The sequence below is a fragment of the Pelobates fuscus genome, chromosome 1, assembly GCF_036172605.1.
Source record: "Pelobates fuscus isolate aPelFus1 chromosome 1, aPelFus1.pri, whole genome shotgun sequence".
NCBI classification, from domain to species: Eukaryota; Metazoa; Chordata; class Amphibia; order Anura; family Pelobatidae; genus Pelobates; species Pelobates fuscus.
Genome location: NC_086317.1, coordinates 442,917,624 through 442,939,037, shown reverse-complemented (window position 1 = coordinate 442,939,037; position 21,414 = coordinate 442,917,624). Strand labels below are relative to the sequence as shown.

Sequence of the window (21,414 nt, the reverse complement as noted above, 5' to 3'; positions counted from 1 at the left end):
ACGAATGGAAGCTCCTGGCTCATAGGAGCGATTGCTCCCCTTGTTCGTATGAAGCAAACTACCGAATGGCACTCTCCTAGCTGTTCGGCAACAAAAGGAAGCAGATGTTCGTATGTTTCAGCGGTGGTTCGGGAAGTCGAGTGTCCGATTTTAGTTCCAGACACTCGACGACCAAGTCCCGCTGCCTCCTTTCGTGCAAACAAGACGGCCACCGTTTTCTGTTCCATGTGGCATTCGGCTATACGAACGGCGGCCGCCCAGAGAGCGCTTAATAAACGGTTCTCTTTTGAAGTTAATGAGCCAGGAGGGTGGTCTGTGTTCGGTAGTTTTAAACTACCGAACCAATAAATCCAAAATAAACTAAATATTGCAGAAATTCATGAATAAAGAAGAAAATGCAGAAAATAAGTCTATTTTCTTCACAATCGGGTTGATGCAATAACAAGTATCATAGTGTCATGAAGTATGCGGTAAATTGGTACAGTATTATTATAGAATTTGCAGATGTAGCAAGGATACAATAGCTTCAAATATATTGCAGGCAAGGACCATCGGTGCATCAGTTTCTTAGTTCTCTGGCGTGTTGGCATTATCCAATTGTCTATTCACTAGGAGTTACCAGTTGCTGATACTCTGGCTAGTATTTAAAGGCGAACACTTTTTTTTTTTTTTTAGATTATAAATTATTTTGTAAATAACGGTTCTGTGGTTAACATTTTATACTCCCACTTCTGATATCACTTATACATACACTGCTACCTAACTATCTTTTCCACACGTGATAAACACACCTACCGCTGTCAAAAATAAAATCTAAACAAACACTATTGCATGCTGGGTATAAACATTAAGTTGTATGAAGGAAACTGGTTGGGGGGAAACATTGAGGTTCCAGGAGCTAAAAGTTCGACTCCACACCCATGATCCAGGCAGCAATGACATATGCCGATTCTACACACTCCCAAGTTGAAGCGTCAGAAATGCTAATCTGGGGTCTACCACCCACCTCTGGGCCTCGATTTGGCGACAGTGCTCACCAGCTTTATCCCAGCGGGAGACCCAGTCTTGGGGGCTGCACCCAACATGTCTCGGCCAGCACCCCAGCCTGACATGGGAAGGAAGAACCAGCGTCCCACACCTGACCTGCCATCAGGATCAAGGGATATTGGGGCCCTGCTTCAGTGGCAGCCTCAGCCCAAAATGGCGCCGCCTGACAGCCATGCGGCCGCGGAGGTCCAGCTGGAACACTTGCAACCCGACCCTACACGGTGGCTGCCAAGACAGGAGCAAACACAACAGGACACCCAAAGAAGACAGACCCTGTCACCAAGCAGGATTTCCACAACCCAGTAGCAGAAATCAAGAACCTCCTGGCTGCGGATGTGGCGTTTATTAAAGCTGACATGCACGCAATCACAGACAGGGTGAAGACCTCCAAGGAGGACATTGCCGGACTTAAGTAGGGACTTTCTACAATACAGGACTCTGTACATCAACTGCAGGCCACCCAAATTGCCCTATCTATTCACTACACGGCACTCAACAACAGATCCCGCCGCAATCACCTCAAGATACAGGGCATCCTGGGGGCAGTCACGCCAGAGGAACTACTGCACTATGTCCGACGCCTCGTGGCCTTAGTGTTGCCACCTCACCAGGCAAAGAAGTTATCACTAGATGGGACTTACCCCCTTCCGGGGGCTGGAGGGGCTCCCATGGCTCGAGATGTCATAGTCCACTGCTCACTGGCTCACGATTAGAGAGCTCTGCTGATGGCCCTGAGAGGCAAGATACCATTTCTATTTGAAGGCTCCCATCTTACATTTTACCAGGACTTAACCCGTTCCACCCTGCAGTGGAGACGATCACCACAACCTATCACCAGCCAACTGAATGGACTACCGATAGATGTCCCCACAGTACCTCGTAGTAATGCACAGCGGGACAGTGCACAATATAGCGCACTCCATAGCTGAGTACAGTTCGAAGTTCTTCTTTATTGTTTTGCTTTGTTATTACTGTTCTCTTTTGCTCAGCACTCACCCACCGGCTACTAAGCTGAATACATTGCACTTCCTCTTAAGAGGACAGGCAATACCTGGTTCCTTATCCACTGGAGCTCTAATGCCACATCTCACATAAAGAATGTTTGGCTCCTTATACGCAGTATCCCCCTTCCCCTCCCCCCGCAGCCCCCTCGGTTAGGGGTACAATAGCTGACGGCCTGATATCTTACCTACGGGTACCCAGTTATGCAGCTCACCTTAAATGACAGGTTTTAGAACCTCATCGCTTTATATCACTCTATATCACTTATTGCTGTAAAACCTTCCTACATAAAACGTGTCAATGCTTGTCTAACCTAACTATGTAAATGCTACTTTGAACTATGATATGTACATTTATAATCTGCATTTTCATTCCTGTTATACGATGGTACTCAACCAAGTTTTGATATGAGAAAAACGATAATAAAAAACGATTGTCAAAATAAAATGAAGGAAAGAGTTTTTCACATGTCTGTTCAGAAAACATTGTAACTTTCATTTACCGTGTGTTTAATCTGACAAGGTGTTGCTGGAAGAGGCTATTAATTCCACTACGATATCCAGAGAAGTTGGATACTTTGTGGAGTCAGTCTGGCTGGATGCTCTGGGTCATCTTCACAATCTGCTTTCCTGTCCACTGAGAAGCATCAGCCTCAATGATGTAAGTCATTAACTAATTATTAACTATACAGAAAACATATACACTATGTATATAAATACAATATTGCAAACAGTTTATACACATTATGCAAATTATGCAGAAAGATACCAATTTATTATACAATCTAAACTGTTTCCTTTTACAATACCCAAATGGCCAAAGGGTTAAAACCTTCATCTTCATGTTCTTTTCATTAAAATACAAACAAACAAAATAATTTATGGGAAAAATGAGATGCTTATAAAATGGCGACATTGTGTATAGCGTTTCTGAAATAGCTTAAAAAAAGCGCAAATCTCGATTTACACCATTTTACATGATCATTATATTTGTTAATTATTTACAGATATACTTATGGGATTATTTTTTGAAATAGGTTGTTTGGTATCTCCAATAGATGGGGTGGTGTGGCACTCTTAGTGATAACCAGGTCTAGATAAACAGCAACCAGGCAGGAGCACCGTTAAAGAGGGATCCATGTTTCCCCACAGTAGAATCCCAATATAGTCCACAGGCTACACAATGCAAGTGCTCTAAAGTTTAGTTTCTTGGTGCACAGATTTTTTTCTTATATCCTCTGTGCACCAATACATTTAATTATAGATCACCTGCATTGTGCAGCCATTGGACTATATTTGGATTTTATTTGGTATCTCTTAATGCACTTTATTTTAGACATGGGAATCAATTCTGTTAGAAGCGATAAAAGCCGCATGAAACAACTTTATCAGTTCTACCAGAAATGTCCCCAACGTTTAGCTCCAGGCAAAACAGACTTCACAACAGGATTTCATAGAAACATTTTCCGTACAAAACAGACATTACTAACAACCAATGGATGTTGGACTAAGGTAACATCCCCAGGACATACTTGAAAACCAGAGTAATCTGAATGTACCTTTCCTGATTAAATACTTTGTTATTAATTATTATTTTAGCTTACAGCATGTACTTATTGTTAGTGCAGTTTGCAAAAACAATTAAAAAAATATGGGGGTCATATTGACAAAAAACTTTAGCACTATGCGTTTGATAACTAAGCTTATGATTTTTTTTGTTTTTTTTTGTTTGTTTTTTGTTGATTTAAAAAAAAATATTATTTTATTTTAATTGCTGAATATTTCAATGGGCAGTAAATGACAATGCTGTGAGTCTGAGCACCCCAGTATGGTCACATATTTATTTTATACATGCCTGGAACTGGGATTTTGGGGTCCAATAAACACCCAAATAGCACTTTAAATCACCCACCAACTGAGCGTAGTCTAGGAAGTAAAGGGTGGAGGTCGCCAACAAAGAATACAAGCACTTTTGGAATTACAATGAGAGTCCACACAATGCCTAGTAATTGCACACTGAGTCCATCTAACAGCAAGCAAATATATAGATAGTGATTGCAGAACATGGAATGAGAGAGTATGTGCACATCCCATCATTTTCATCTGCTCTGTCTGATATTGGATTAATTACTTGGAAAAAAAAAAATATTGAAACCATTCTTGTAAATATTATGATTCCATCTTTCTTTATTTTATTTTTTATTTTTTTGGTCTTGATCTGATGATGTAAAGGTTGCCAAAGCAGAGGGCATTTTGCTCCAGGCGAAAATTGCTGTGGCCAATTCTGCAACGCCAGGGGAAATGTTGCAGTTCATGAATGAATTTTATCGGCTTATTCCTCACAAACCTGTCCCAAATGAACTTATTACCAAGGAGTATTTAACAAAAAAGCAGGAGCTATGTCAGGTAAGGAATATAATCATCATGAATACTTTATGCAGAACTTCTGAATAATCCAATTCTTACCTTTAAGTTAGCATCAGTAGAATATGCGTTTATTGGGCTCTGGGTATTTTCATTCACAGTCAAAATCAGTGAAAACACGTATTAAAAAAAAATGTAATATCACCCTACCCTGAACTCTAATAGGATTTTGATGCCACTATATTTCTTTACCATACAAGCAAAGTGGTGATTTGTTTGTAGTCTGTGCAACCACCATGGTGTGTTAGAAGATAAATACATTGTTGACCCGATCTTTGTGTGTTACATTCAACCACGGCACTCACCCGCAATGTCTTGGAGGTCGGTCCGGAGTGGTCATAGTGCCTGTGGTTGTTGCACCCTGAGTTGGCATCCTGTGATTCTCGACTCATAGCCGGGATGGTGGCCCTTGCATGAGGTTCCTGGTCTGCAGGTCAGAGGATGGAGGATGGAGGAGGCATGGCTGGGGAGCCAGGACAATGATGCATCCAAGAATGTGCTGAGTCCCACAGTCAGTCACATTGACCAGGTTATGTGATTGAGCCACTTCTTTATAAGCAGAGCACACCTTTCAGTCAGTGCTTGCTTGGTTTGTTGCCTGCCTCAGAACTCCTAGCATTTGCCTCCCTGTGCATATCCTTGCTGGTTTCCTGACTTTGCTTGGTCTCCCATTTTTGCTGATTGCCGCCTGCCCTGACCTCTGGTTTGTCTGAATATAATTTCTGCCTGACCTTCTTTGGATACCTTTGGATTTTTATTTTACTTAAAGTCTCAATGCCATCACTGACCTGACAGAATCCAAAGATAAACAAACAGGGACACTGTACCCACACCACGTCTATATTGCCCCTTTAATATAAAAATGTTACCTTATGGTTGATTAATAAACATTAACAACAGTATTGATTAAGGAGTAACTGTGGATGTGAGCAATATTTGTACAGCTTAGTTATTTTAGGGACCAGGGATGAGCAGGACACCAAGGGACAGTGACGGAAAGGGCTGTATGATCCTAAAAGGGGCTGACTGACTGAAGTGCTATGAGCATGTGCTTTATGCCCTGAGGTTAGGTTACTCAATGCAGTGCGATTCTGTCTATTAATGTGCTTGTGGTTCTTAGATTGAGGAGATATTACTAACCTAGGACGGCAGGACAAAACCGAGATTTCAGGATGGTACTGTAAGATATTGTTAGTTGGAAGGTATGGCAACGACTTTCTACCTGACTGGACAAATTTATTTTTCTTATTTTGGCTTTTAATAAAAATTATTAAAGATGTATACTTCTATGCATAGTTTTAGAGTTATATTAGGACAAAACAGCTGTTTCTTGATGAGACTGTTCAGTGAAAATAAAAAATAAAATCAGACACATAAATATGTTATTTTTTATTTTTTTTTATATTTATATTTGTTCAGCTTATTCGAGACACACTTAATGTTTGTGAAACATCACCATCAGCACATTATCCAAGTACCATTGCGAAATATAAAGCACTGAGATGCAGCATTGAGCTAGTTGATAGAGATACCAAAGAATTTACTCAAGTGGAAGAACAGATTCTGGGGGAAAACTACAGGTAATTGTCAATAATCATCATAGCAAAACAGATTGCTATTTAGTTGACATGTGCATTTGGATTCGGACTTATTGAATTTTGGAATTGGGAAAGTTTGGAACCTGAGTATTTGGCAGCGTCTGAAATTACTGCAAACAAACGATCTTGGAACCGATAGATCCAAAAATGTAGCATTTAATCATTTTCATAAGGATGGCAAATTATGGACTTTTCTATTTAGGGCCTGAAATGGCAAAATTAAGGAAAGTGCTTTATTTTTACTAATGTTGACAGTTCAACTGTTTAGTAGATAGATCCCTAACTTGGTATGCTTAACTGGGATTTCTTTAATTAAGAGTGCTAATTTAGGGACTTGGCTAGTAAACAACTGAATGAGCAAATTTAAGAAAAGGGGCTTTTCTTATTTTTGTTTTTTCAGTTGTTTACTCGATGACTCCTCTAATTTCATACACTTCTGTGGGTTTGCCTTATTTAGAATACCACATTATGGCACTGTTTAGTATGTAACTTCCCTAATTTGGTACCCTTATGTGGAATTCCCTATTATAAGGATTCCAAATGCGGATGCTGTTTAGTACACGGCTAACACAGAACGTAACTTTCCTTTGTGGGATGTCCCTATTAAGGATACCAAATTAGGGCTCTGTTTAGTAGATAGGACTCCTAATTTGGTACCCTTATGTGGAATTCCCTATTATAAGGATTCCAAATGCGGATGCTGTTTAGTACACGGCTAACACAGAACGTAACTTTCCTTTGTGGGATGTCCCTATTAAGGATACCAAATTAGGGCTCTGTTTAGTAGATAGGACTCCTAATTTGGTACCCTTATGTGAGATTGCTTGATTTAGAATGCCAAATTAGGGAGTTACACTGCATACACAGGTAAATTACGGTACATATTACTGTGTGCATCCATGGGATAATAATTGTGCATATATGGGTAAAATGGCAGTGCATATGAATACTAAATAGTGTCATTACTTAGTGTTGTAATATGTCAATCCCACATCAGGGTACTAAATTAGGGGAGCTATCTACTAAACAGCTCCCTAATTTGGTGTCCTAAGTAGGGCAATCCCACATCAGGGTATCAATTTATGAAGGTATCTACTAAACAGCAGATCAAATATGAGAAAATTCCTCTTTCTTAAATTTTAGTCCTTCGGTCGTTTCATAGTTAGGTCCCTAACTTGGCACCCTTGATTATGGCAATCTAATGGAAGGATGCCAAATTAGGGAACTGTCTACTAAACAGCAGAAAGATCAACATTAATGTCAATCAATTTCAAAATATCTTTTCTTGAATTTGCTGTTTTGGTTTCCTGATATATAGGTCCCTAATTTGCTACCGATATGAAAACTAATGAATCTGAACATTTTGGAATGGATAATTCTGAAATCTTTCATCGTTGGTCATTTTAATTGCTTTGGAATTAGGAAGCTTCTAAAATCTGGACAAAATTCAGTTTGTTCAAAACCAAATGGACATGTCTAGTTAAAGCTAAACTTTTTGTGATAGCATTGTTAAAATAATATTATATGGTGTTTGGCTGTGCCATGGGTTGTACAGAGTGACCTTACAAATTCATTTTTTGGATTATGTACATTTTACTCATAGTGTCAGTCCAATGCGAACAGTATCTGTTGTTAATACTACCTTAAACATTTATAGTTCTTATTAATTCTTGGAGTAAACCTTGTCCGGGTGTAACAGACAGATCTAGGACATGTTGTGGAAAAAAAATAATGTAAGTAAATTCATTTTATTTTCAGTCATATATGATTCTCAAAATGTTTTTTCACAGTGATGAGTCCATTAAAATTTTAAACATATTCCGAATTGGGAGATTGAGTGAAGCCTTCAATTTTCAGAGTAAACTGGAAAATGTTAAGCCCTTACTCCACTCTTCCTCAACACGCAAGTTTGTTGGAATTCTCTCTCGGTAAGAAATTGTGTGAACGTTCTCTCCCTCTCTCCCTCTTTCTCTGTCAAACATCACATGATGTACATTATTTAAAGGAACCATACTTTTAATCAGATACAACCTTTTGTAAAACCCTTGGAATCTATAATAGAAGCAGTAGAATATTTGTAGTTCTTTGTAATGTTCACTTGAACCAGCATCAATCTTTTGGAATCACTGCCTCATAGCTGGTTAGATGCTTAGCCAATCACAAAGCAGGTTGGTTGGTGGGATCCATTCAGGGGGTTGAATAATTTTGAGACTGGAGAAGTTATTATAAGCTGCATTTTCAGTTGAATTGTGCTGGGCTATCGAAATTGCTTTTGTTCTGTGCAATCAGCTGAAAGGGTAATTTTTTTTACAATAAACCTGATTTTCAATAGGGGTTGGACCATTTTGATTGGTTGAATAAGCAATCAGTGTATATTTTGTTTTGATTATCCTGTGTTTTCTTTTTATGTAGCGGGCTATTATTACCAAAAGTAATTTCTGAAGATTTTGGATATAAAAGAACCGATCTTGGAAACCTTGGAAGTGGCATTTATTTCACAGATTCCATAAGGTCAGGAGAACAGTCATTAACAACACTACACAGGAATCCACATTGTTTTAATTACCCTAATATCCACCTATGTTCAAAGGAACAATATAGTGTTACGAATACAAATGTGTGTTCCTAACGTTGCTCTGTCTGTGTCTGGCACCACCTCATTGGCTGAGATCATTAATCTTGAAGATCTCAGCCAATCTAATGCTTTCCCATAGGAAAGCACTGGGAAGCTAGTGCACAATACTACACCAACATAATGGTCTCTATGAGCCCATTTGATTAAAATAGCCGTGTTCTACTCAGCTGTTTCAGCAGAAGAGGCTCTAGTGGTGCCACTAGAGGCATTTAAACTTTTTTGCATCAGTGTCTAGTGCCAGGGGTAGGCAATCTTCGGCACCCCAGATGTTGTGGACTGAATCTCCCCTGATGCTTTGCCATCTTATGGAAGATGTAGTCCACAAAATTTGGAGTGCCGAAGGTTGCCTGACCCTGGCTCTATTGTAAGTGCTATCATACTTGGCACAAGGCTACACCAATAGTAACCATAGGGGATATAAGATGTATTAATTCAATTATGAATCATCTTGATTTGATACATTAGCTGCACAATAAATGAGCTGGAAAGACCCGTTTGAGGTTTTTGTTTCAAAACCTGAATATTTAACTTACATTTTACAACTTGCTTGTAAATTCACAATCCACTTTAAAAATAAATAAATAAAATTGCTTTATAGTAAAAAAAAAAAATGACAAAAATATGAATTTGAGCTTAGGCATTTAAAAAATGATTGAAGTCACCCAAACCACATCTCAATTAATGATTCTGGTTGCAATGGTCCTGTAAAGAATTGCAGTTTTATAGGAATGTGTGTTTCATTTGCTTTGGTGCTATGTTCTTATAAAATGTAACTTGTTTTCATTTCTATAATTCCTGTAGCTCCAGTCTCAAATACTCGGAGCCCAGTTACACTACTGGAGCACGACTCTTGGTAGTCTGTGATGTGGCTCTAGGAATCTCCAAAGATTTCTACAAAAAAGACTATACGATAACTGAGCCTCCTGATGGCTTTCACAGTGTACATGGTGTAAGAAGAGTGGAAGGTGTGCAGTCAGAATTTGAGGTAAGTGATTAATATGATATATTGATAGGTGGTTTCTAGTAAGATTCTAGACAAACTATATGTGTTTGTATGTATTTTATTATATTGTTGTTTTTATTTTAATATAAGTATACCACTTTATTTAAATAACCATACAATTTAAACCACTTGTTTAAATTTCTGCAACAATAAGGTCATAGATCAAATGTAATTTTGATATTTGCAAACAATTGCCCTCAATGTACCAAAACCAAAGTCCTCTACTTAAGTGCATGTGCTGGGTCCGTGCTTGGCCACCTAGGCAACATACTCTGGCAGCAAATGTGTTGGCTCAAAACCGTTAATGATACACATCTCCAACATTCCTTGTCAATTTATGTTGCATGCCCTAAATTGATATTTGTTCAAGAGAAGTCAATTGGTCGCATGGCCAATTTTTATTTGTAGAAAAATTGTGAATCATCATCTTTTCTAAAACTGTTTGTGAGATCAAAGATGTAATATATTTCCATGGCTAGGTCTCTTCAAGGTCTCTTTACCTCTTTCAAGGTGGTACAGTAAGAGATGATGTAAAAAAAATTGCGATGGCTGCCACATTCCAGTAATCCTATAACTTTAAGACTTCCTTCAATCGCATACATTTGTATTTATTTCACTATTGAGCTATATTACAACTCGATAAATATGTTACTCAATCGCATAATTGCCATAGGTAATATGGAGAGCATAAGTTACAGAAGTCCTTTTATATCTAAAATCTCTGCATAAAATATATATATGCTGTATTATTTAGTCAGTGGAATAGCTGTTTGTTTGTTTTTATTTATTTTTTGGGATTGTAAGTAAGGCTGTTTGAAGATTGTCATGGCAGCACAGAGAGACCATAGTTCTTAATGGGTTAGTAAATCGGCTCTGAATTGTCTTGACTTTATGGCAGTAAGCACTTCCAAGGATACTCTGGAGAAGAAGGTCCAGACTGTTAGAACCATTAGGACATGTTGTATTAGTAGATTGGCCTCAGACAAAAAAAAAAATGTTCTAAAAATTCCAGGTTGATAGAGATACCAAAGAATGTCATAAGGAAATTGTCAGTTTGCATTCCTTGAAGACCCAGTGGGTTTCCACTGGACACGTATAAACAAGGTTTTTGACTAGCACTAAAGAAAACTGCACATTTGCCATGACATGAACTTGGTTGACATTTGATTAAAAAGTTTATTTATTTCATTAAGCAGTGGTAAATTTATATATGCTGTTAACATTGTCTGCATATTTTCTGTGTCAGGATGATGAATTTGTGGTGTATAACGGCAATCAAGTAAAAATGAGATATGCAGTTCAGTTTTGTACCAGTCACGATAGTGTGTCCCTGGAAACCAACTTACTAAACATTGAGCTTGAGGAAAAAATAGAAGATACTGATGATGAAGTGCCAGAGCTGTTAGATGGTAAGAAAAACTAAATATAATATAGAAGTAGTATTAGATAAAATAAGATGTCTGTGAGTTTCAAGCAGGTCTTACTATATAGGTGTTATTATTTCCCACCTCAATGAAGATTAGTAAATAGGTATAGCAGCTACAACAAATGATACATTAACAAACCACACAACATTGAATATAAGTACCACTACACACATTTGTGATTAGGGATGGATAATGGATAACAGCCAAATAAGACCTCCTACTGACCATGCAGTTGACCTGGAATGGTCCTCATTCACTATGTCCCACATTATATTTTCAGGTCAGTTAATCCTTTGTGCAAACTTAAAGATGAACTTCCCAAGATCTTTTTTTTTTTTTAATTATTATAATTTATTTCTAATTTCTGGTATAACAAGAAAAATATTACAATAAGGATGCTAAATTAGGACCGTATAAAACAATACTCAGGTTTCATAACATACAAGACAAAGTTCTGTGGTAGAACACATGGTTGCAAGATCGTCCGTGAAATGGTCGCACAAGATTTACCTGAAAGAGTTGAAAAAAATATTACATGCCTCAGAGGGCGTGTTGCCCTAGCATTGAGCATTCCAAGTTAAGTACCTTGAAACCCTTAAGAGAACGAAAAGAAAACCAAGAAAAAACAATTAAGAGGGGGGTCAATAGGCCTATGTGACCATATAGTTAGAATAAAATAATGGAGAAAGGTATTGCCCTATAAAATTATGTGGGTCAGGTCATAAGGTCATATGAATACTCTTTTATACCATTTCCTTTTTTTTAATATTCTTTATTTAGTAGACAGCATTATTGGACTGCAATAAATACATTTGCACATGTTGACTTTTTTATAGCTGATTTAGAGAGGAGAAGTACAAAGTGGGGTGTGGGGAGAGGGGGGGGAGGGGAGACAGTAGGAGGAAAAATCCCATTCCTGCAGCAAATATCACCCGTCTGTGAGCTTGTCCATTAGGAAACTTGCGCCAGTGCCCTTCTAGCTGCCAGATTATTTTTATTTACCAGCCGTGATTCGATTTGCGCCAGTTCCTTCATTGGCTTAGCCAACAAAAAGGTCCACGGTTCCAATGGAATCGGCCTGTGAAATATTGAACTCATCAGGTTCCTGACTCTGTCCCAGTAATGTCTTCCCATTGGGCACTCCAACCAAATGTGGATACTCCCACCACATGTGGATGTCCCTTTCTCCCACAGCCATTCCAGCATATGTCAGTTGTGGTTAAATACTCCCACCAAATGGAGATTGCTTCTGCCCAAGCTTAAAACAAAGGAGGAGGATATCGCTTTTTTATTGGAGACGCACATCTCCAGGTTGGCCATGGTCAGATTGACAGACAAAAATTACACCGGGGCCTCTGAGGCTAGGACACTATGTAAGGGAGCAGTTGTAGCAATACTTATACAGAAACATTGCCCTATCCACATGACGAGCACTAGCACAGACCCTGAGGGACCAAAATCTATATGATTAAAGTCTATGCCCCAAATGATCCAGACCCTTAATACTGGAGCAGCCTTACAGATGGGGGGGTGGCGTAATCATGGTAGGGGGAGACTTTAATGCAGTACTTTGTCCGGCGGTTGATAGGAGCACAAAACTGGGAGTTGTGCAATCACATGGGAGGGGGACGCAAGACAAACTATTGCACACGTTTCTAAATAACACAAACCTCCTAGACTCATAGCGGATCCAACACTCAGACACTCGTGACTTTACATTCTATTCTACACGACACGGCACTTAAAAAAAAAAAGTACAATAAAATGGACACTTTTAAAGCTAGAGCACTGCGTCCACAGAGTGGTTTTCGACACATAACTAAAATCTGCACACAGACAGGTGACCTAGCTGACACCCCATGCGAAATGAACAAAGTATTTACAGACTATTACTCGACACTATACTCTTTACACCTAGACAGGTCTATCTCTGACAGTTCTGTAGATTTACACTATTTTCTGTCTGACAGGGGTCACGAAAGCAGAAGCGATTTACACTATTTCCTGTCTAGCAGGGGTCATGAAAGCAGAAGCGAAGGTGGAGACCGCTATCACAGCTCTCAAGGGAAATAAAGCCACATTGGGTACTACAAGAGATTCAAGGAGGAACTCGTCCCTCCCCTCGCAACCCTTTGTAATCACTTTATAGGCTTAGATATGGCACTAGCAAATGTCACATTACTGCTCAAGCCTGGGAGTGGATGAGGTGCTAGAGTCTATCTACAGCCCTAGTTCCCTAATCAATTCATATCTGAAGATCTACGCAAACGTTTTAGCTGCTAGACTCACTCCGCTTTTGACACGCTTGATCCATCCCGACCAAGTGGGGTTTATACCGGGCAGGCAGCTTTATGAGAACACTTGAAGGGGAGCCATATTGACGAGGTACTGATTCTGGGAGGCCTTCTCTGGCACTATCTTTAGACGCCAAGAAGGCCTTTAATAAAGTGAAGTGGCCGTACCTTTTCGGATTGCTCTGAGCGTGCGACTTTACAGAACCCTAGATAGTGGCAATTTGCGCCCTTTACTCAAATTTGAGAGCCCAAACCTTGATAACTGGGGCTCACCATACTCCCTTCCACTTGAGTAATGAAATGAGGCAGAGCATGAGCATAGCTGTACAACCGTTCAAAGCATCAGCATATGCTGACAACGTCCTTCTTACCCTCACGGACCCACTCCGCTCCATGGAACACCTGACCAAACTGTTAGATCACTACGGTGACTTATCAGGTTATAAAGTCAATTTGACTAAATCCATGGTAATGCCTTTACACCTCTCGGCCCTGGACATGGCATTAATCCGCGATAAATATATGCTTCGTCTAACTGAGGATGCCCTCCCCTACCTGGGAATTAAACTCACAGCAGACCACACCCAACTTTACACCCGTAACTACCCTCCTATGCTCCACACCATGATTCAGGATCTGGAGCAATGGATGGATAAACCTATCTTGTATTTGGGCAGGCTTCAGTCGGTGAAGATTAATCTTCTTTCCAGATTATTATTTCTCTTTCAGACCTTACCTGTACAGGTCGCACAAGGAGACTTAGCAGGCTTACAAAAAGCTAATGACATTTTCATCTGGCAAAGGAAGCGTCTCTCATCAAGGGGGTGGATCACCCCCATTTCTTTATATTGCTACCTAAAGAAAACTTTTTTGAGCACCACTTGTCCACCAACAATAAGTTCAATGGGATCAGGCAGCACGGTTTTTCACTTTGCAAATTCCATTCCCCAACAACACCTATGTTTCACAATAGGGCTTTCCCCCCAGGGATACGTGCTGGGGGTTTCAAGGACTTTTGGGGTTTATTGAACACACATGACTCCAAAGATATATACACTTATACACTGACATATGATAGGCTCAAAGAGCTCGCTCCTCTCTCTACAAATGATTATTTTCGGTAACTACAAATATGAGCTTTTGCAACCAGGAGGGAGGTACGGGTAGCTAATACCCACATTCTTTGATGTGCTTTCGGGAGAAGCAACCAAAATGTCTAATATCCCTCCTCTACAACCATCTTGGTGTAGAATATAATGAGTGGGGGGAGCCTTCGATACACCAATCAATGGGAGACCAACCTGGGCAAGGTGCTAAAGATTGGCAGGATATTTGGGAGGCATGCGCACAGTCTTCCATTTGCATAACCCTCCAAGAGCAATCATTGAAGACATTATTTAGGTGGTACACCGCCCCAGTCAAACAACACCATATGAAAATTAGCCCCACAGACACCTGCTGGTGCTCCTGTGGTGTGAAGGGAACTTACATACATAAGTGGGGGGTATGTACCACCATCAAGCTCTTCTGTATTGAGGTGGTGGATTTGGGCTCCAATATATTACAAAGACATTTAGATCTAGACCCCTGGGTATGTCTACTATCCAAGCCAACCGAGGGACTCTCTCGTCTTGAACAGAAATTGCTCAACATGGTATAGCTGGCCCAGAAATGGAGATGTCCTGAGCCCCCTCCCCTCTCACTAGTGGTAGCTAAAACCAAAGACAATGACCTTATAGATAAGCTGACTTTGGAGGTCCATAACACCACCAAAACCTTTCAGAAGGTATGGGTCCTGTGGGAACAGTATACAGAAAAAAACAGGATTTAAAATGTTATCGATCGGTGAGGAAAGTCAAGGGGTAAGGAGAACACCGACTCTTCTTGTGCCGTGGGATTTTATCTTTATTGTACCCTTTTTTTCTGTTTCTGTTCTAGTTTCAGTTTTTTTTAATTTTATGGTACAACCCGTATATATTTCACCTATACGCCACATGTATGTTGTTTGCCTTAGACGGTACACTCACTTTAATGGTATACCGCATACCAACGATATCTTTTCTCATTTAACCGTATTATGCATGTTTTGGTGTTTACAATTGCTTCTCTACCAAACTAAACTTCAGACAAACCTGCTTAGCACTGTCATGTATATGTATTGTACCTCTTTGCTTTTCTCAAAATAAAGAATACAAAAAAATATACATACTTAAGATTACTCAGATAAATAATTATTTTACAAGATACTTTGTTAGAGAAATCACTTAAAGGAACACTATAGTCACCTAAATGACTTTAGCTAAATAAAGCAGTTTTAGTGTATAGCTCATTCCCCTGCAGTCTCACTGCTCAATTCACTGTCATTTAGGAGTTAAATCACTTTGTTTCTGTTTATGCAGCCCTAGCCACACCTCCCCTGGCTATGATTGACAGAGCCTGCATGAAAAAAAAACTGGTTTCACTTTCAAACAGATGTAATTTACCTTAAATAATTGTATCTCAATCTCTAAATTGAACTTTAATCACATACAGGAGGATCTTGCAGGGTCTAGCAAGCTAGTAACATAGCAGGGAATAAGACAATCTTAATTAAACAGAACTTGCAATAAAGAAAGCCTAAATAGGGCTCTCTTTACAGGAAGTGTTTATGGAAGGCTGTGCAAGTCACATGCAGGGAGGTGTGACTAGGGTTCATAAACAAATGGATTTAACTCCTAAATGGCTGAGGAGTGAGGCTGCAGGGTCATGTTCTATACACCAAAACTGCTTCATTAAGCTAAAGTTGTTCAGGTGACTATAGTGTCCCTTTAATTTTGTTAATAAAAGTTAATATCAAAGATAAAAATGTTTATAGTTTGAAATGTGTAGGTAAATTAAATTCAGTAGTTAAATCGGAAGACGATTTAGACAAAGTATTTTCTTTGTAAACCAGGGCATGCTCTTTCAGATTATTTTAAAAGGCAATTCATTATGTTATTATTTTTGAGAGATAGCTAAAAATGATTTATAGATGGCATTTAGTCCCAGAATTATCAGTATTACTACAAAAATGTAATACTACAAATTCTAATTATTGCTGGAGATGTAATTATGAAATTGGGACACCATTTGTGGTGGAATTGTAAGAATTTAACAAAATTTAAGTCAAATTCTGGATGCTGTTTTTGAAAACACAGATTACAGTCACATAGTTATATAGGCTGAAAAGAGACTTGTCCATCAAGTTCAACCTTTCTCAGATCCACTTCCAATTTTAAACAAACTAGGGAAATCCGTGTTGACCCCAGAATGGGGAGATTTACTCTTGGATCAAGAAGCTATTACCCTACAATTTAAAAATTATATCCTTGAATATTATAATATTACCGTCAGAGTTGACTTCATTTCTGACTTCATGACTATCATTTCCATATTGATCTACCTATGTTATCTAAACTTAATAGCTTATTTTTATGGTTCACACCATTATGGCAGCTAAAATCTGCTTGGCAAGATACTGGAGATTGAATTCAATCCCTGAATGGAATTAACTAATTAGCCAAATTAACTATCAATATACCATGCATTATTATGCTTTTAAAAACCTGAACAATTTAGAACCTATAAAGAGTGATATTGTATCCTTGGGTTTAGTATTGATCCCAAGAGTCTTTTGACCTTCCGTTATAACCCCGATGTCACTTTCTTTCTCAGTGCAATATTAATTTGCTATTCGTATTTTGTAGCTTTATAATTGTATAGAATTTACTTTCTCTCTCTCTCTGCTTCATTGGCCTGCATATCACTAAAAGCAAAACTGGGAGAATTGTTCACTAGATTGATACCCCACTCAAACCTCTAAAGCTATTTATTTATTAAGCTGGACAACACAGGAGTTCCTAAAAACAACTTTAACTGATTACATTATACCTTTAATTACCAGCTGCAGTTGGATAATGGGCAAAACTTTAATATTTTCCCCCATAGAAATGTATGATATGAGAATAAGCTCATGTGGGCCTTTAGAAAAGAATCTTACACCATAAGCATACAAGAGTGGTCTCACCTGCGTGGCTAGAGCCATAATGCCAGGCTGGTCTGCTCTGCCCAGGAGCTCATGTTATTTTTTAACGTTACCATTGTGGCACAACTGGTAAATCTCTTGAGATATTGACAACTGGATCAATTTCTGGATTACTCTTTGAAGATAAAGCTGAACTATGCTGGATTCACTGGTGGATCACTAGAAACAGACAACAACTAAAAGAACCAACTGCTAGTGCAACTAATAACTACAAACCAATTGTTTATTAATTGGTATATATTAGCTAAATATGGATTCCCTAAAAACCAACAACCTATATTAAAATGTTAAAATCTTTGTTTTAACAGAGTCTGTCTTAGGTGACCGATACGAAGAACGTACCATAAAAGGTGGTCTTCAAAACAACAACGGTGAGCAAATTCCTTTGGAAAGGATCCATGTGAAAGCTAAAGTGATGGATACCATTGCTCAGGTACAGGTCTAGATATTTATATATTTTACTATATATAAATGATAATTCTTCCACACATTGTTTTGCTGATATCAATAATATTTCTTACTTTTATTTTTAGGTTGTGATTTTCCAAACTTATAAAAACAATTCCTTGAGCCCTATTGAGGCGAAGTATGTATTTCCACTGGATAACACGGCAACAGTATGTGGTTTTGAAGCATTTATCAATGGAAAGCACATTGTGGGAGAGGTACATTAAAGCAAGTACAGCGATAAACTGTTATTACACCAAACTACTATTTTCATTTCAATTATATTGGAAAACTTTTTGTTGTAGGTTAAAGAAAAACAGCAAGCCCACAAGGAATACAGAACCGCTATAAGTGAAGGTCACGGTGCTTATCTCATGGATCAAGATGACCCAGTATGTTTAACAGTTTAAATCTTTACCTATGTTTTTATTATCATTTAACTCATGTAGAAGGAATCTTTTAAATTCTTCCTATACCTCTATAACTATGTACAATACCAGTTTGTATGATGTATGCCAATTACTGTTCGCCAGGGCCGCCATCAGGGGGTGACAACCATGACGGTTGTCACGGGCCCGGCGGCCCTGGGGGGCCCAGACTGCTCTGGTGGGGGGGCCCCCAGGCTCCCTGTTACCGCAGAGGGGGCCCAGGCAGCACACCGCTTCTCCTCTCTGCTAATAACTCTCGCGAGACCTGGTTGCCATGGCAACACTCCGCGGGTCTCGCGAGAGTTATTAGAGGAGAGAAGAGAAGAGCAGTGTGCTGCCTGGGCCCCCTCTGCGGTAACAGGGAGCCGGGGGGCCCCCCCACCGGACCACCAGGGATGGAATCTCCCCCCTCCCTGGACAAAGGTAAGCATGGAGGGGGGAGAAACAATTTAATTAAATTTTGAAATTGAATTAAATTTTTAATTAAAATATATGAAAATGCCTCTTCCTCCCCCTCCCCCCCAGATTGCACATTTACACACACACACACACTACATACACTGACACCACACACACACACACACACTACATACACTAACACAACACACACACACTAATACAACATACACACACTACATACACTGACACAACACACACACACCATACACTAACACAACACACACACCATACACTAACACAACACACACACACACTACATACACTGACACAACACACACACACTGCATACACTAACACAACACACACACTACATACACTGACACAACACACACACACTGCATGTACTGACACAACACACACACTACATACACTAACACAACACACACACACTACATACACTGACACAACACACACACACACTACATACACTGACACAACACACACACTGCATACACCAACACAACACACACTGCATACACTAACACAACACACACTCTGCATACACTGACACAACGCACACTGCATACACTGACAAAACACACACTGCATACACTAACACAACACACACTCACTAACACAACATACACACACTACATACACTGACACAACACAACACACACACTACATACACTAACACAACACACACACACACTACATACACTAACACAACACACACACACACTACATACACTGACACAACACACACACTGCATACACCAACACAACACACACTGCATACACTAACACAACACACACTCTGCATACACTGACACAACACAATCTGCATACACTGACAAAACACACACTGCATACACTAACACAACACACACTCACTAACACAACATACACACACTACATACACTGACACAACACACACACACACACACCATACACTAACACAACACACACACCATACACTAACACAACACACACACACACACTACATACACTGACACAACACACACACACTGCATACACTAACACAACACACACACTACATACACTGACACAACACACACACACTGCATGTACTGACACAACACACACACTACATACACTAACACAACACACACACACACTACATACACTAACACAACACACACTACATACACTGACATAACACAACACACACCCTACATACACTAACACAACACACACACACACACACACACACTACATACACTGACACAACACACACACTGCATACACCAACACAACACACACTGCATACACTAACACAACACACACTCTGCATACACTGACACAACACACACTGCATACACTGACAAAACACACACTGCATTGATTCAAGGATAAATCTGACTGCCATTCTGGGGTCAATAAGGAATTTTTTGTCCTAGCTTGTTGCAAAATTGTGCTTCAAACTGGGGTTTTTTTTTGTTTTTTTTTCTCTTTTGGATCAACAGCAAAAAACAGGTGTGAGGAAGGCTGAACTTGATGGACGCAAGTCTCTTTTCAGATATCTAACTATGTAACTATGTAACTATGTAACACACACACACACACACTGCATACACTAACACAACACACACACACTGCATACACTAACACAACACACACTGCATACACTAACACAACACACACTCTGCATACACTAACACAACACACACTGCATACACTAACACAACACACACTCTGCATACACTAACACAACACACTCTGCATACACTAATACAACACACACTCTGCATACACTGACAGAACACACACTGCATACACCTAATACAACACACACACTGCATACACTAACACAAACACTGCATACACTAATACAACACACACACTGCATACACTAACACACACACTGCATACACTAATACAACACACACTGCATTCACTACACTAACATACTCTCTGCATTTATTACACACTAACACACACTATGCATTCACTATACTGACACACACTCTGCATTCACTACACTAACATACACTCTGCATCAACTGTACACACAGCATCCACTACACAAACATCCTGTGTTAACAGTACACACACTACATCCACCACAAATTGAAACACTCTGCATTCACTATACACGGACACTACGTCTAATACACACACTACATCCACTACAGACACTGCATTCACTAAACACATTTCATCTAGTACATACAAACACTACATCCACTACACAAACACACACTACATCACTGTACACACACTACATCCACTACTCAAACACTCTCTGCATTCACTATACATTAACACTCTGCATTCACTACACTAACAGACACTCTGCATCTGCTACACACTAACACACCCTCTGCATTCACTACACATTAACACACTGCATTCACTACACTAACACACACTCTGCATCCGCTACACACTAACACACTCTCTGCATTCACTACACATTTACACACACTCTGCATTCACTGCACTAACACACACTACATGCATTACACTGACACACTCTGCATGCACTACACACTAACACACACTCTGCATTCATTACACACTAACACACACTCTGCATTCACTAAACTATGCACAAACTCTGGATTCACTATACTGACACACACTCTGCATTAACTGTACACACAGCATCCACTGCACAAACATCC

The 21,414-nt window shown here is 39.4% G+C and overlaps 1 protein-coding gene across 1 annotated transcript in view; it reads left to right on the top strand.

Annotated features, from left to right (window-relative positions):
- PARP4 (poly(ADP-ribose) polymerase family member 4) overlaps nucleotides 1–21,414 on the top strand; it is a 142,564-nt gene that overhangs the window by 15,321 nt on the left and 105,829 nt on the right. The window contains exons 8-17 of the mRNA XM_063429975.1: nucleotides 2,572–2,709; nucleotides 4,281–4,454; nucleotides 5,892–6,052; nucleotides 7,861–7,998; nucleotides 8,483–8,581; nucleotides 9,507–9,690; nucleotides 10,955–11,117; nucleotides 17,801–17,925; nucleotides 18,026–18,157; nucleotides 18,245–18,331. Of these exons, the coding sequence (XP_063286045.1) occupies nucleotides 2,572–2,709; nucleotides 4,281–4,454; nucleotides 5,892–6,052; nucleotides 7,861–7,998; nucleotides 8,483–8,581; nucleotides 9,507–9,690; nucleotides 10,955–11,117; nucleotides 17,801–17,925; nucleotides 18,026–18,157; nucleotides 18,245–18,331 (1,401 nt within the window). The remainder of the gene's footprint in view (nucleotides 1–2,571; nucleotides 2,710–4,280; nucleotides 4,455–5,891; nucleotides 6,053–7,860; nucleotides 7,999–8,482; nucleotides 8,582–9,506; nucleotides 9,691–10,954; nucleotides 11,118–17,800; nucleotides 17,926–18,025; nucleotides 18,158–18,244; nucleotides 18,332–21,414) is intronic.